General features: G+C 44.4%; 1 protein-coding gene across 1 annotated transcript in view; it reads right to left on the reverse strand.

Annotated features, from left to right (window-relative positions):
• The window catches only part of SSH1 (slingshot protein phosphatase 1), a 48401-nt gene that overhangs the window by 10682 nt on the left and 22593 nt on the right, over nt 1-15126 (reverse strand). The window contains exons 3-10 of the mRNA XM_087828598.1: nt 13660-13763; nt 8940-9004; nt 8360-8481; nt 6150-6218; nt 5216-5281; nt 2477-2671; nt 2120-2213; nt 1184-1312 (exon numbers count right to left, since the gene is read on the reverse strand). Coding sequence (XP_087684724.1) covers nt 1184-1312; nt 2120-2213; nt 2477-2671; nt 5216-5281; nt 6150-6218; nt 8360-8481; nt 8940-9004; nt 13660-13763 — 844 coding nt within the window. The remainder of the gene's footprint in view (nt 1-1183; nt 1313-2119; nt 2214-2476; nt 2672-5215; nt 5282-6149; nt 6219-8359; nt 8482-8939; nt 9005-13659; nt 13764-15126) is intronic.

Raw genomic sequence — 15126 nt, forward strand, 5'->3', positions numbered from 1 at the left:
GGAGGGATGGGCAGAGGTGCCTCGTGTGCTGTCTCCACCAGGGAAAACCAACTCCTCAGGGAGGTTAGAGCCCAGCGCTGCCACATAGCTTTCAAGATATAGGCTTCAAACCCACACACTTATATGCACTTTAACATATACATTAAGTGTGTGTGTGTATATATATATATATATATATATATATACACACACACACACACACATATATATAGACTGATATCTATAAACAGATTAAATATATATTTAATAATCAAGACATATACGTTTGGAGGACTATTAATTACTTCCTACAGGCAGAGAACAAAATTGTTACACCTTCCAAACCAAACACACACCTCCTCAACTTTCCCTGGAAGTGACTTCTGCTCTAACGATGGTTACCATTTATTAGTGCCTACAGAAAATGCACTTGATGCCTGAAATCTGCACTTTACTGAATCCTCATAATCATTCCACAAGGTACAGGGTGAAGAAAAAAAAAAGGCAGAGAGACTTGTTCCAGTCACATGGCTGGTCAGGCTGGGGAGTGGGAACTTGGCCTGGTGGGGCTGACTTTCACTACTATGCTGTGCTGCCTCTAATTTTAGTAACGTGCCGTCCTCTACAGTCTCTCTGACTTTGAAAACTTGCCAGTTGCCTTCTATGGAGATTTACAGCTTTAAGAAAATCTGAGCGGGAGATGAAGCTGCATCACCAGGGCCTGTTCCTTCAATGGGCTCTGGGGGCAGTGCACAGAATGGCTGCATTTCAGGTGTCTGTCTAGTTTGCTTTCCATTCTGTTTCTCATGTCTCGGGATTCCTAGGCATGATTCTGGGGTTTGGCAAGCATGCTCTCTTTAGTAACTGGGGGCTTTTAGCCCACAAAGCACTTGGAGGTATCTGGATGGGGCCTGTGTGTTAGTGCCTGAAGAAGGCAAAGGGTGGTAAGACTCAGAAAAACAGTTGCCAGTGGACTATGCCAAAGAGCTTTCACACAACTCCCCACAGCCCAGCAAGGAGCCACATCGCAAGCATCTGGCTGGAGAGCAAACCACGAGGCTGTAGGCCAGAGGAGGGGAGTTCCCGTAAAAGCCAGGATCGAGGCTCCAGTAACTCAAGTTTTCCCCTCTCTGACTTGCTCTAAACAATCCAGGTCAGATTTATATTCCCCAAGCCAGACCCTGACATGTGCTATGACTCTTACGAGATAAAGATGATCGAAGATGAGGGAGGGCTTGTCCATCTGTCCCAAGATAAGTAGCATCTCGTTGTCTATGAATTCCTTGAATTCTTTCAAGTTGCAGTTCATCTGTTTCTCCAATTCATTACGGATCTGTGGAGTGGCAAACATTAGGAAAAGTGACTTGTTAAAGAAAACAGTTGTCACCCTCCAAAGAAGTCAAGTCACAAAGCAAACCGAAGCTGTTTTCAAAAAAGGTGTTTTTTTGCACTTAGAAACACGTGGCACAGAGGCATAGGTGGCAGGAATACAGGCTACCTAGCCTCAAAGTAAATCTAATGTGTGTGGGGGGGTAGTTTATTATTTCTGATTCCCATGGGATCTTTTCTGAGTTTAAAGCACTTATACTTTTACAATTAAATATCAAACACATCACAGTGAAAACCCAAAATCAGTTTCTTCTTGCTTTGGAAGGTATTACAATATGATGTTGTACACGTACTAATAAATAAAAAGATTATATATAACTTTTAAAAATGGCCACTTCAACCTCTTAGATCTACCTGGTTTAAGCTGTTATTAAAATTCATCGCATTCCTTGAACAAAAGCAACTGGGGGAAAAAAAGTGGTACAGAGACTTACTGGTAAGGCGATGTGGGGCAAAGAGGGTGCTAAGAGGAACTGCTTCTTGGTGCAATCTATAGGCCTCATGGAATTCTCGCTAAAGGTCTTACAGGTTCAGAGAGCCCAGGAAATCTGCCCAAGCCTCATAGCTGGCATGTGGCAGGGCAAGGTTCAAACTAGAGTCTGAGTCTAAGGCCTGCGCTCTTTTTGCTAAGTCCTGCAAGAAAAAGCCTTTGAGAGCTGCCGCACTGATCTTGGTAAAGGAGACAGGGTTTGGGCAACACGACAAAGGATGCCACACAACCGCTGGCCTGCTAAGGGAAGAGCTCTCTTACTTCTTTGGAGGTCACATTTTCTAGGTCCTGGCTCATCATGATGCTCCGGAGTTTGGCTTTGATGAGGCGCTCAGTCCTTTCCCCTTCCGTTGGCCTGGAGAGAAATTAGGTTAAGTGCAGAGCTGTAGGAAGCCCAAGGTTGGAGTTTACAGAAACAGCCGGTGTTCCTGGGCTAAACTGAACGTGGCTTGGGTTTGCAGAGACCACCCATAGGACACAAGTTAGGGGCCTCTGCTTGAAAGGCCAGTTCTTGGGGAGGTGGCCTCAATCAGAGGAGTACAGAGGAGGTGTGACATTGTGCAGACAGAGTCGGGAGAAGGGTAGAGGTGGGAGTGGGTCAGGAGGTGCCGCACTCACGTGTCGACATACAGGGCCGGGGAGTCGGGCCGCGTCGACTCCAGGTCCTGCATGGCGTTCCACTCGTTGATGCAGCTCTGCTCAGAGCTGATGCAGCTCTCGTAGTAGGTGGCCCAGATGAGGGCCACGCCCCCCGGGAAGTAGTTGTGCCTTCGTGCCAGTTCACAGGCCTTGTGAAGGACCTGCAGGGCAGACCTGGGGTGAAGAGGGGAGAGAGTCAGGCCTGGGAAGCAGAAGGAGTGTTGGGTTCTTCCCTGGACAAGGGCTTTTTAAATGACAAAGGGAAAGGCAGTTCATAAAGGACTGGCTACTGAGGACTCCCAGCCGCCAGGTAATACGGCTCCTCTCCGTGACAGACTGAACATCCTTCACCATTCCCAACAAGAAAACAAAAAAACTTCATAATTCTCTCCATCGGGCTGGTTCACATGTCATTTTATAGTGCAGCGATTAACTCCCAAGGACTAAGATTTACTTCTGAGGCTGTGGGCGTCTTAAACATAGGAGTTATAATGAAACCTCACCGTTGGAAGGAAAGAGTCATTGTTATGCAGCAGAGACATTTTACTGCATTCCAATAACTTGATTTCTAACCCCCTCCCATCAATGTGAAAACAGCTTAGATTTCCTATGGAAATGAGTTCTAGAAAGTCATCTTAATACAGAAACCAACTAAAGAGGCGGTTTGGGAAGGTGGTGGGACAGAAGGAACAACATTAAAAATGTGTGTCACAATGGTCAATTTAGTCATTCATGTTTTACTTCTTTTAACAGAAATATAGGCTGAACATCTCTCTGTGAATGGGGTGCATTAGGTGTCAATAAGGGAGGAAGAGTGCAGCCTGGGGTAGAGGGAGAATTATCAGAGAATGGCTCAACAATGATATAAAAACCATTGCCATCCCCATCACTTTGCCCAATGATACATATTTGTCTGCTCTTAGGCACAAACTTGAGCTGAATATTTACTAAATTTAGTTCTGGTTCTGAAATTTTGGAAAAGCACATGGGCCTATTTTTTACTTGCCTGTAGAGCTGCTGTTGAAAGAGATTAAAAAAAAAAAAAAAATCACCCAGGGACACAGAAAAATATCTGGGACATCTAGAGAATTATGGTTTCATGATTTTCTCCCAAAGTGATCCTGAACTAACTAAAGAGATAAAAATGAAGCCATGGGAGACTTCTGCATAACTCTTGCTGTCCTGGAAAGAAGAGTAATTCTTTTGAAACACTGGGCAGAAGTCTTCCAATAAGGCACCATCAGCTTTCTCCCGAGTCTTTTCCAGATTATTCGAGAGAGGCTGTGAGTTTGCTGCATGAGTGGGTTGTGCAACCCTCCGAGGACGAGGGAGGCTCTAAGATACATGTGCCGAGACCAGAGAGGCTCTGGGTGTGACTGATTTTGCCCAATGCAGCCTTGATCCACAGCAATCTGATCCTTACAGCAGAATGTCCCAGGAGGCCCAACCCCAACCCAGGCCCCTGCATGCTGGAGAAAGTATCCCACAGCCCAGCACCCTGTGAGAATGTCCTCCCAGGACCCCTCAGTGTAACACGTGACTTTGTTTTATGTTTATGGCCACCTCCCTCTACAGAATTTAATCTCCACGCCGACAGCAATTATGCCCATTTTATGTCTCTCAAGATGCTCAGTGCCTAATCAAGCGCCCATCCGTTCATGGAGCAATGCCTACTGTGTGCCAGGTACAATGAGCAAGTGAATTTATGCTGGGGTGGCATTTGTCAGGAGGGACTGTACATATGCAAAAACAACACACCTTCCACAACAGAAATCAACCAAATTAAAAAGTCGCCAAAACACAAAATAGATATTTCTTCAAAGAAGATATACAAATGGCCAATAAGCACATCAAATGATGCTCAACATTAATAATTAGGGAAATGCAAACCCAAACCATCATGAGGTACCACTTCACATCCACTGGTATGGCTATTATGAAAGGAAGGCAGAAAATAACAAGCGTTGACTGGAATGTGGAGAAACTGGAATTCTTGCGCATTGCTGGTGGAATTGTAAAATGGTACAGCTGCTGTGGAAAAGTTCAATGGTTCCTCAAAAAATTAAACATAAAATTACCACGTGATCCAGAAATGCCACTCCTAGGTATAGATCCAAAAGAAATGAAGGCAGGGACTCAAACAGCTACTTGTTCATCAATGTTCACAGCAGCTCTATTCCCAATAGCCAAATGGCGGTAACAACTAGAAAGTCCATCAACAAATGAATGGGTAAACAAAATGTGGTATATCCACATCAGGGAATATTACTCAGCCTTAAAAAGGAAGGAAGTTCTGGCACATGCTACAGCAAGGATGAACCCTGTAAGCATTACGCTAAGTGAAAGACGCCAGACACAGGAGGGCAAAATGATTCCACTTACATGAGGGACCTAGACCAGGCAATTAGAGAGAGTAGGACAGAGGTTACCAGGGGCCTGGGGGAAGGGGGATAGAGAGTCAGAGTTTAATGGGTACAGAGTTTATGTTTGGGATGAAGGAAAAGTTTTGGAGATGGATGGTGGTGATGGCTGCACAACACTGTGAATGTATTTAATGTCACTGAATTATACACTTGAAAATGGTTAAAATGAATAGTTTGTCAGACACACAAAATAAATGTACCTAAATGGGCATCTGAGTAGAAGGGGTTTTTCTAGTCATGCTGTCAGCTAGGAAACTATTTCCAGGGAGTTAAAAGTCCCTAAAACCACACTTACCACATGGCCTGGACAGACACGGGCTTGAAGACGTGCATCCTCCCTGCTGTGCTGACGCTGAAGCCACTGACAGTGAAAAACAAAGAGATACCTCGGTGACAAACCAGACCCTCTAACCACACCACTGCGAGATGATGGGGCAGGCCCGCCGGGGACACTATGAGGACAAGTGTGTCTCTCTCATGCCGCCTGATGAGGGACTACAGGCCGGCTGCATCAGACAAGGGCAAAGCAGGAAAAAAAAAAAGATAGGCTCTCAGTTCCGGCAGACTTGTTTTTAGCCCAGCAATGCGAGGTCTACCAAAAACCAAAATCCCAGCAGAGGGTGCAAGGCAATGACAGCATTTGACACGGTCTTATTTACACTCCTGCAATAGCCCAACCCATCTGCTACATTCCGCCTCAAGTATCCTATCAATATATTTTTGCAATTGCATGGAAAATATATTAATGGAAAGTCTTAGAAAAGGAAAAATATTACCATAATCCTATGTCTCCAAAAAATCAAGTTTTTATTTCTCTCTCCCAGTGCTATCTATGAGGCAGCGTAACTTCTACTGTTGGAATCCTAGTAGGGACAACTTCCCATTCTGCTTTTCACACATCAAAACCATGTGTTTCCCCTGGAGGCAAACGCATGAAGAACCCAATCTAGGTAAGTGAATGACTGTTTGTGTACTGCTGTTCTTGAACTTCACACAGCAGTGATCTCCAGTATGCTTCCATTGCTACTTCATGACTCAAACTCCCTCACATAATGTCCAGAATGTCCCTTTCCTTGTGTGGCTCACTGGAGGGCAACATTACTTCTCCTGATGTAATAGACACATCACATGATTCTGTTTCTAATGATTACCCAGTGATGCCCAAACTCTGACACTCATGTTTCAGAGTTTACAGTAGTTAAAAGAATCTTTTAAAGACATCTGCTTACCCGTCGCCATCAAGGTGGATTTTCGTGTCACTCCACAGTCGGAGAACCATCCCAATGGTACAGCTTTTACTATGTGGGAGGAAAGAGAAGACATCTACAATCAGAGTTCTCCTGCTTACGCACACACTTCTGTGTATCTTCACCCAGCTCGTCTAGCTCAGAGGGAACCAGCCCCTGACATGGGTCTGGCCGCTGGGTGTGTATCTGGGAGAAGCTTTCAGGCTGTCTGTAGGGACTGCTCGCCACTGCATTCTAGAAGACATGGATCTGAGGTGGCCCCACTGGAGGGAGTTGCCAGTGACCCTGCTTGGAGATAGTCAGGGTACTGACCCCACTGCTTGGTGTGGCTGCAGCTCCATAAACACCAGGTCTCAGCTGCAGCTCTCAGGGGACAAGGAGCAACCAGCTGACCACAGGACCTCAGTGCAGCAGGGGTGACGCCATCATGGGCTGGCGCACTCCTGGCACAAGGCCACACGCACTCCAGGGGACACAGGCGAGCAGCGCAGCCAAGCCAGCCTCCTGTACTGGGGTGAAGGGAGGGGCGTCGTACCAACACCCTCACTGGAGTTCAGTTCTAGACCTCTGCTTCTGTGCCTTTTGTGCAGCTCCTGTTTTAACAGCTAGCTTAATCTGCTTTTGTTTTGCCCATCCTAACAGTGAAATGATACTTTAGAGACTGGCGCCGCTGAAACACACAGAGGGAATGAAAGGGCTTTATCGGAGGGGCTCCTCAGACTGCTATGAACATTCTTCAGGAATTCAAAAGAGTCGGCTCGTGAGAAAGTGCTGTAACTGTGCCAAGGCCAGCTCCAACAACCTCCAGGGATCTCCAGCTTACATCTCTGCTGCCACTTAACAGCCCACCCGGGGAGTAATGTTACGAGCATGCAACTGTGCAGACAAGGAGCTCTGGGCTCACAGAGCAGCTCCTCCTCAGAGCATCTGTGGCCACACCGGACTCCTCCACTCTCTGCTTCTGAATCTGCAGGAAAGGTAGTTTCAAGCCTTCATGTAAAATCAGACTAAGCCTTTTGTGTTTGGCCAATTCTCTGGTCCCACCTTGCAGTCCTACCCATTCTTGATGGGCTAATTATAGTTCCTTTGCAGAGCTACAAAATAAAACTTGTGTTGAGACTCAGAGCTCCTGGAGCTTCTTGGCTGTCAGTGCTAGGATGAGGCAAATAGGGCACCCTCAGAGCCCTAAACTGAGGTGTCCCTACTTCTGAACTTGCCCCACTGCCCGTCCTTTAAGACTTGGCTTAGCCACCGCATGCTCCAGAGGCCTTTGGCATGGCCCCTCCACGCCACCCCTCTCCTGTGCTCCCACAATCCACTGTACATCTCTGCATCACTGAGCCTGTCGCCGCAGCATCTGACTGTGGCTCATCTTCACTAAGCTTACAGGCTTTCTGAAGTCAAGAACTGTGTGTACGGTTGCTTCTTTGTTTACCTGGCCCTCGCCTATTGCCTCATACACAGGAGAATGCAAATAAACTGCTTGCTTAATGAATGAATAGATTAATGGAGATGACTAAGGAGAGTCCATTTAATCTAGTTTTAACAAATCCAGGCTTTGCAATGATCTCACATGTATTAACTTATCCTAGATGTAAGGAGAGCCGTTCGCCTTCATTTCACACAAATAATTGGGTCTATGATATAACAAACTTGGCCTCTGGTTATTGGGAAATTCCAAACCTCTCTAAGCCTCTGACCCAGGACCATCTCCAAGTACTTGGGAATCCATGGGAAAGCGATACTGGATAAGGCAGGCGCTCAACATGATGCCTATCAAGCACATACTTCTTATGTGGGTCCGTCTACCTGGAAGGTGTCCTCCCTGCTTCACTGGGCTGGCTCCTGCTTTACTTGAGTGTTCACCACAGCCATCATCTCCTTTAGGAAGCCCTCCTGGCTAAGGTGCCCTCTTCTAGAGCACCCCCAATAGCATCCAGTGTTAGACCTCTAAGCACGGTGTAACTTTCTATCCTCTTGGGAGACCGTGAGCTCTGAAAGCAGAGACTGGATCTAGTGCAGCAGCCGCACACAGGAGCTGAAATGCAGTGCTCTACTGTTCCTGGTAACCCCGTCACCTACCATCATGCATCCCACCTTCACCTCCCAAGGATATGTGGTCATGGAAATCTTTTTCCAGCAGCAACTCTTGTCCCCATCACAGAAGAGAACCACTGTCCCATCAGACTCACCTTTCCTTACTGGAAAAGTCGACTCCCAGCAAGATACTCTCCTCTGTGTCCTGCCGCCCGCTGCTGTCCACCACCACCATGTACCGGACCCGTTCCGCCCAGGCGCTCTCCAGGCGCACGGCCTACACGGGCAGAGGTACTTTTACTGGCCGGCCCTTCCAGGTCGTGCCCCTTCCTCCACCCAACCAATGTCAAGGATGTCTGTTTTCTACTTTTCCCTTGGAGGTTTAGGAATTAAGGTGAGATTCTCAGGCACAGGGGCCACATCTCATTTATACCCCTGACACAAGGGTCAGTCCCTGGCTCAGGGGAGACCCCCTCCCCAAGTTCATTAAATGGGTGAATAACAAAATCCAGAGAATGAAGATGCCATCTTAGCACAGAGATCCGATCCGCCCTTTCTCTGGAACTTCTGGGTACTGAGGACAGACTCCACTTGGGCTTTTGTGAACAATTTGGGAGAATTTTCTAAAAGGTAAAAACTCATCCCCCCACCACCACCACACCTGCTGCTCATGAGTAATTCCCTACCAAATTTCCCAATTAAAAATTAAAACTTGCCACTCTCGTCTCTTCTTACCAGTTTGATTCTATCCTCACAACGCAGAAGATTGATCATTACTTGAAGATGTTGGGGCAAATCACCTATTGGACCAATGAAGAAAGTTTTAAAAGGTCACTCACTTACTTTCCAGGCAGAAACCTCTGGGAGGCTAATTTTAAGAGCATGGGAGAGGATCTAGACGTTAAATTTCTCTACCAGCCCCACAGGAGAAACATTGCAAAACATAAAGCCTCGATCTCTCACTCCACCCCTAAAATACATAATGAGGACAAGTGAGATACAGCTTTCTGCTATGTTTTAAAAACTTGCTTTTATTTTTTGAAATATTTGCTATGTGGGTTTTAAATACAAAATCTGGCAAATACAGCGAAGCCTAGAGGAGAAATACTGTTAAATTCAAGCAAACGTTATTTTGCAGGGTGGGGTAGCAGGAACCACGGACAGGGCTGAAGTAGGAGATTTGCTAGGAGCTGGTCTGAAAGAAAAGGGACTGGGTGTCACTTTTCCTCTCTAAACTCTTCAGCATTTTCCATAAGAGACAGATAAGACTTCCGTGACCAGGAAGGAAATGCCCCGTGACTGTAGCCAGCAGGTACGGGTTGAGTGCCCAGACGAATAATCTGAGCAGACAGCAACCTGTCATTTTTTCTCCTCTTGCTAAAACTGACACACTCTTTTCCACCCCCTTGGTTATTTAAAAGAGGCAGTACTGTGGGGCCCAGTTTCAAACCTCTCTGAGTGGTCCCCGTGTCCAGCAAGTGCCTCTGGGCTGGAGTGAGGGGAGGAACATTTCTCAGAGGTGTTGAGTCTCCATGGCCACGCAGGACCAACCTAACAGGAGAAGAGCGTCCCAGGCTGAGGGGCTCCAACACTGAGCTTTCTAAGTAGTACGCAGCTATGACTCTAAGGCCACTTTTCTCCTAGCTTTTATACATTAAAAATATGTTTGCTACGCAGCAAGTGTGACTCTAAAGCCACTTCTCTCCTAGCTTATACATTAAAAATATGTTTGCTACGCAGCAAGTGTGACTCTAAGACCATTTCTCTCCTAGCTTATGCATTAAATATATGTTTGCATGGGTTTCTTTTGGAAGAAAAGGTTCATCTGTGAAGATGCTGATGTAGAAAAGTGGAAGGAATAACTCACAGAAAAATCTGTACTAATTACGATTTGTTCCACACCCCGAGGCAGCAACTTTCAACCTTTGTCATCTCGTGGCACACATAAATTACTAAAATTCTGCAGCACACCAAAAAATGTATTTTTTGCTGCTCTGACAAAAAAACAAAAAAAAACAAAACCAGGTATAATTCTGATTCATCCACACTGAACAACTATTGCTGTATTGGCTGTTGTCATTTTTTATTTGACAAACTAAGGGAAAAGAGGTCAGTGCCTCTGACTAGTCAGGTATTGCATGTTTTAAAAATTCTTGCGGTATCGTGGCACACGGGTTGAAAATTGCTGCCCTAAGGAAACAGAATTATCATTTTTTTAAAAGTACCCTGTAGAGCACAATGAGAACCCCAGGAGGATTAGTACATTGGATTCATTCCTTTTGCAAAAGCATCGTTTAAATTTTAGGGCAGATTGACATATGACGTCCAAATTGTACTTTCTACCTCAGAGCAATCAGGTCGTTGGAAAATTGCCCCTCACAAAATAAACCGACAAACAAATAGAAACAGACTCACAGACACAGAGAACAGACTGACAGCTGTTAGAGGGGAGGGGTTGGTTGTGAAGGGATTAAGCAGTACAAACTGGCAGTTGTAGAAGAGCACAGAGCTGCAGTTTACAGCACAGGGAACACAGTCAATGACATCAAGATAGATATGTATGGGGCCAGGTGGGTACTTGAAGCAGGGGGAAAGTAACTCTGTAAAGTATACGATTTTCTAACCACTCTGCTGTACATCTGAAACTAATACAAAATAATACTGAATGTAAACTGTAATTGGGGAAAACATTTTAAACAGGCAAGTTGCCCCTCCTGTCTGCACTCTCCATCACAGGGTTCCACAGTGTACAACACCCTACATTGGCACCACTTTCTGTAAGAAATGACTTGGAGGTCAGGATTCACGTTAAAGGACACAGAGCTTCCTGTCCCTTCCTCTACCTAACAGCACCCTCACCTGTCATGTCACCAACGCCATGATGGTTCACAACCACCACGGTTGGTTCCTGGCTTGCCTGGGCCCCACCACCACCCAACTCTGAGTCACAGAAGCACACAGATGAAAGCAAAAACCAGCCCCTTGTCAGATGGGCATCTCAATGAAAGGGACATTCTGCATACAGATAGACTCCTTTCAGGGGGATTGCTTGTGGAGAGTGGAATGGCTGACAGACAGACATCCCAACCCCACACACAGTCTCTATATGTTCACGTGTTCACTAAGTACTTGCAAAAAAATCAGAGCATATAAACATATAGTATAGGCCCTAGAAGAGTCTCAGATGGATGGGACTGGCTGAACTGAACTACTTTTACATGGACAGAATTAACCCTCAACTGTACTCAGTTCTACATGGTGATTACTGAAGGGACTGTGGTCATCCAGGGAATTTGACTGTAAATCTAGAAGAGAAGGAATTGACAGAAAGTCTAGTATGTGACTGCCCCAGGGTCATTTACTGAAAGTCCTTGGACAGTCAGCAGTCCATCTGCCTTCTGAGCTCAGCAGTCATTCCAGGCCCTAAGGGCAGAAGAGCTGACAAGCCAGAGGCTTTCTTCCTCCTCTCACGTACACTCAAGAAACGCATGATCCAGTTTGACTTAGGGCTCTTGCAAAACAGTTTTGTACTTACTTCCTTAAGCATGCACACAGTATGAAAACACTGTCTGACCGAGAGGAAGGAGACATTTTATACGGAGTGAACAAACTGAACATTTGCTTTGCTGTATATGTTATGGCTAAGACATAAACAATGGTTAAATTCCTAACAGGGCAAAATCTTAGCAAATTCAACAATAAAGGTTCTGTTTATAGCTTTACTGTACTAGAAGTCACCATAGTAATCATTATAGCTACCGAATTCTGAGTACCTATGAGTAGGTAAATATGTCACCTGCATAAATTTAAAATTCCATATTCTCTGAGGTACTGGTATTTGATGCCCATTGTAAAGATCAGGAAACTGAGGCTCAGAGGTTGACCATAGCAGCACAGTAAGCTGCAAACTGGGATCAGAAACCAGGTCTGTTTGGCTCCCAAGCATGTCCTTTCCCCAAACCGTACTGCCTCCTTGTGCAGGACAATTGTTTTCTTGGCTTAAAATAGACTTAAATCTTGATGATAAATATCATTCTGTGAAAATACTGATTGAGTCTTGGTGTTTGCCATAAACTGTAAGATATGAAATTCTAACCTTGGCACTCAGATCCAAAATGAGGCTGAGTGACTTGAGGTTAGACAAACAAAATGATCAAAGTGAAAAGAATCCTGGCCCCAACTGCTAGTTGCTTTCACCTGCTGTCTTGAGAGTCCGAGGCCTTTCCAGCTCCCATTCAGATGTGTGCTGCCCACCCAAGAAGTACCTGGAGTGTGACCCACCTATTACAAAGATTAACTTGTACACAAATGTTTTCTGAAGTCTTCTTTTCAAACTGCCTTTGGTTTCAGATTCACCAAAGAATACCAGTCTTTTTACTTTATAGGCATTCCTTATTTATTTGCTTTTGCACCTACATTAATACTAGATTTGATCCCTACTTTACCACTTCCCTATTTCTCCAAACCAAATCCACCATTAAAAAATAAAGACTTCCCATCTCAATGCGTGCAAAAGGCTCATAAAGAAATTCCCCTAATGAGGTTGGCTGGAGCTCTCTGCATTGTAAAAGTAATACATCCTGTTGTAGAAAATTTGGAAACTAGAATTTAAAAACTTTATCACCCATAAGCCCAACACCCAGAGACAATCAGTGTTATGACTTTGTCCTATTTGAAGGCCAGTTAAGAATCTTGCTCTCTGTTGGCACTGGGGTTCCCTCTGCCCCTGGTTAAATAAATGAGGATTCCATTCATTCTATCTCTGGGTATCCTCTTTTCCCAGCCATGGGGTGGGAGAAAGGGGGGAAGGATACATAGATGGGATGCATGTTGCTTAACAAAGGTAGGCAGGCTATCAGCTGCTCAAGTCAGATGTGTCACTAATTTTGTTTCTTTCTAGATGATCTTGGCAAAGTGTAATGATTCTTGTTTTCTCACTCCACTGCCTTTTATAAAAACAGGTTTTTTTTCTTTTTGTATTAACTGTTGAGGAATAGTGATTGGGGGGGGGGGGAGAAATTCTCCAAATGAGAGTTTTCCAAATGCTCAGAGAAATGACAGCATCCCCAGACTAGGTATAGAGCACCTCAAGGTGTCAGTTTTCAAGGGGACGATATCTGGCTATAACGTGTTCTGGTGCATTTGTTAAAAAAGTCATAATACAACTTAAAATATGCAGTTAACTGATGAACTGTGAGTAGAAAATCTTTACATCCACACTGAATGCTGCTGACTGCCTTGTTAGGCAGATATGAATGCTCAAAAGGGTCGCTTGTTCCCAGAAAGGGTCGCTTGACCTGCCTGCTCAAGAAAGGGCTCCTACCTGTACCAGTTGTTACAAACCTGGTCCCACTATTTCTCTGGCCTTGAAAACCAACAAATAGCTCACCCGCAGTAATGGAAGGTTCCTCTAATGGCACAGAAAATGAGTTACAATGTGAGAAGGTCAACTTACCTGCATGCTTGTGGGGATGCTGAAGACTTCGCTGGCCTTGGGGGCTGCTTCCCTGTTGTAAGAAGAGGGCTGCTCCTTTCACCATGAAAAAGCTCTCACTTAAGCTGGAAGAGTAAAATCAGAGCACAGTTAGGCTGGAACTCAGAGAGGAAAACGGGCAAAGACATGCTACAGAGTTGAAAAGGTGAGGTGCGGACAAACAGCACGTAGAATTCAAATGCGATAAAATAGCCTTTAGAAAAATTTCACGAAAGTCTTCCCAGGTCTTTGCTACAAACTTGCTGCTGGAGAGAGTGCATCATGAAACAATGCTTCTGTTAAAACACCCAAGGTTCTACGTGGGCTCTGCTGGGGCCAAGAGCACCTTCCTGCAGGACACTGTAAGGGCATCTCACAGTAATACAACATCTTCTAAAAACAGGGACTGACTCTCTGGTTAGGACAGGGGGTAAATTTTTTGTACTCTTACTGTTGATTTCTGTTTCTAACTCCAGGACTTTTAACAACTTCACTGCTTCTTGGTGCCCTTCCTTGATGGGACACAAGGAAGAGGAAAGTACACTTTCACTGTTTGTTTGCATCTTAAGAAAAGTGAGTGGCTATTGATCTGTGATTTAACTTAGTCAAGGCTGCTGCGCCCACTATTGCTGAGGAAATCCTCAAGCTGACCCAATGAATTTCTCAGCAGAATGAACCTTTGGTCTTCTGTTATTTTAACTACCAATAACATCTACATTCAACCTGTAACTTAAAAATGTGCAATTAAAGTTTTTCAAGATTTCCAAATGCTCAAAAAAAATCACCTTTAGCTTATGCAGAAATTAAAACTGTATAAAGTGAGAGACTGTATTATCTATTAATTACTACCAATTATTCAAAAATACCATCAACTCTGAAAATTACCCATAAGATACACCAAAATTATTGTTTTTTCAGGGGTTGAACTATGATTACCTTCTTTCTGCCTCTTAGTATTTTCCAAATCTTCTACACTGAGCAAATATTAACTTTTTTAAATGATTATTTTTGTTTGATTTTCAAAGGAATAGAAAACATGCACTACGTGTTATAATGGAAAAGAACATTTAATTTTTTATTAATTTTGTGAATGAAGATCACAGTTTAAATTCTAGGAAACTAAAAATCATTCATTCTCTCTTGAGCAACCAATTAACATATAAATGATTTGAAGGGAAAATTCTCTAAGAAAATGTAGCACTTTTTTTGTTTTAACAAAGAGCAGATCAATTCCTGATAGAAACACAATGTCTTCTGTAACATAAAAAAGCAAGATCACCTTCGTCCCAGACATCTAATGTGAGTAAATGTTCTAATCCTGGATTCAAGAAACTCCGCTAAGTCTAATGTGTAACTAAAACTCACCACACAAACTAGCAAGTCAGTCAGTAGATCCTGGTTATCTTCTAGAATGTAAGTCCACAATCAAATCTGTTCCTTTTCCTGGTT

The sequence above is a fragment of the Miniopterus natalensis genome, chromosome 20 (genome assembly GCF_054644295.1).
Source record: "Miniopterus natalensis isolate mMinNat1 chromosome 20, mMinNat1.hap1, whole genome shotgun sequence".
NCBI classification, from domain to species: Eukaryota; Metazoa; Chordata; class Mammalia; order Chiroptera; family Miniopteridae; genus Miniopterus; species Miniopterus natalensis.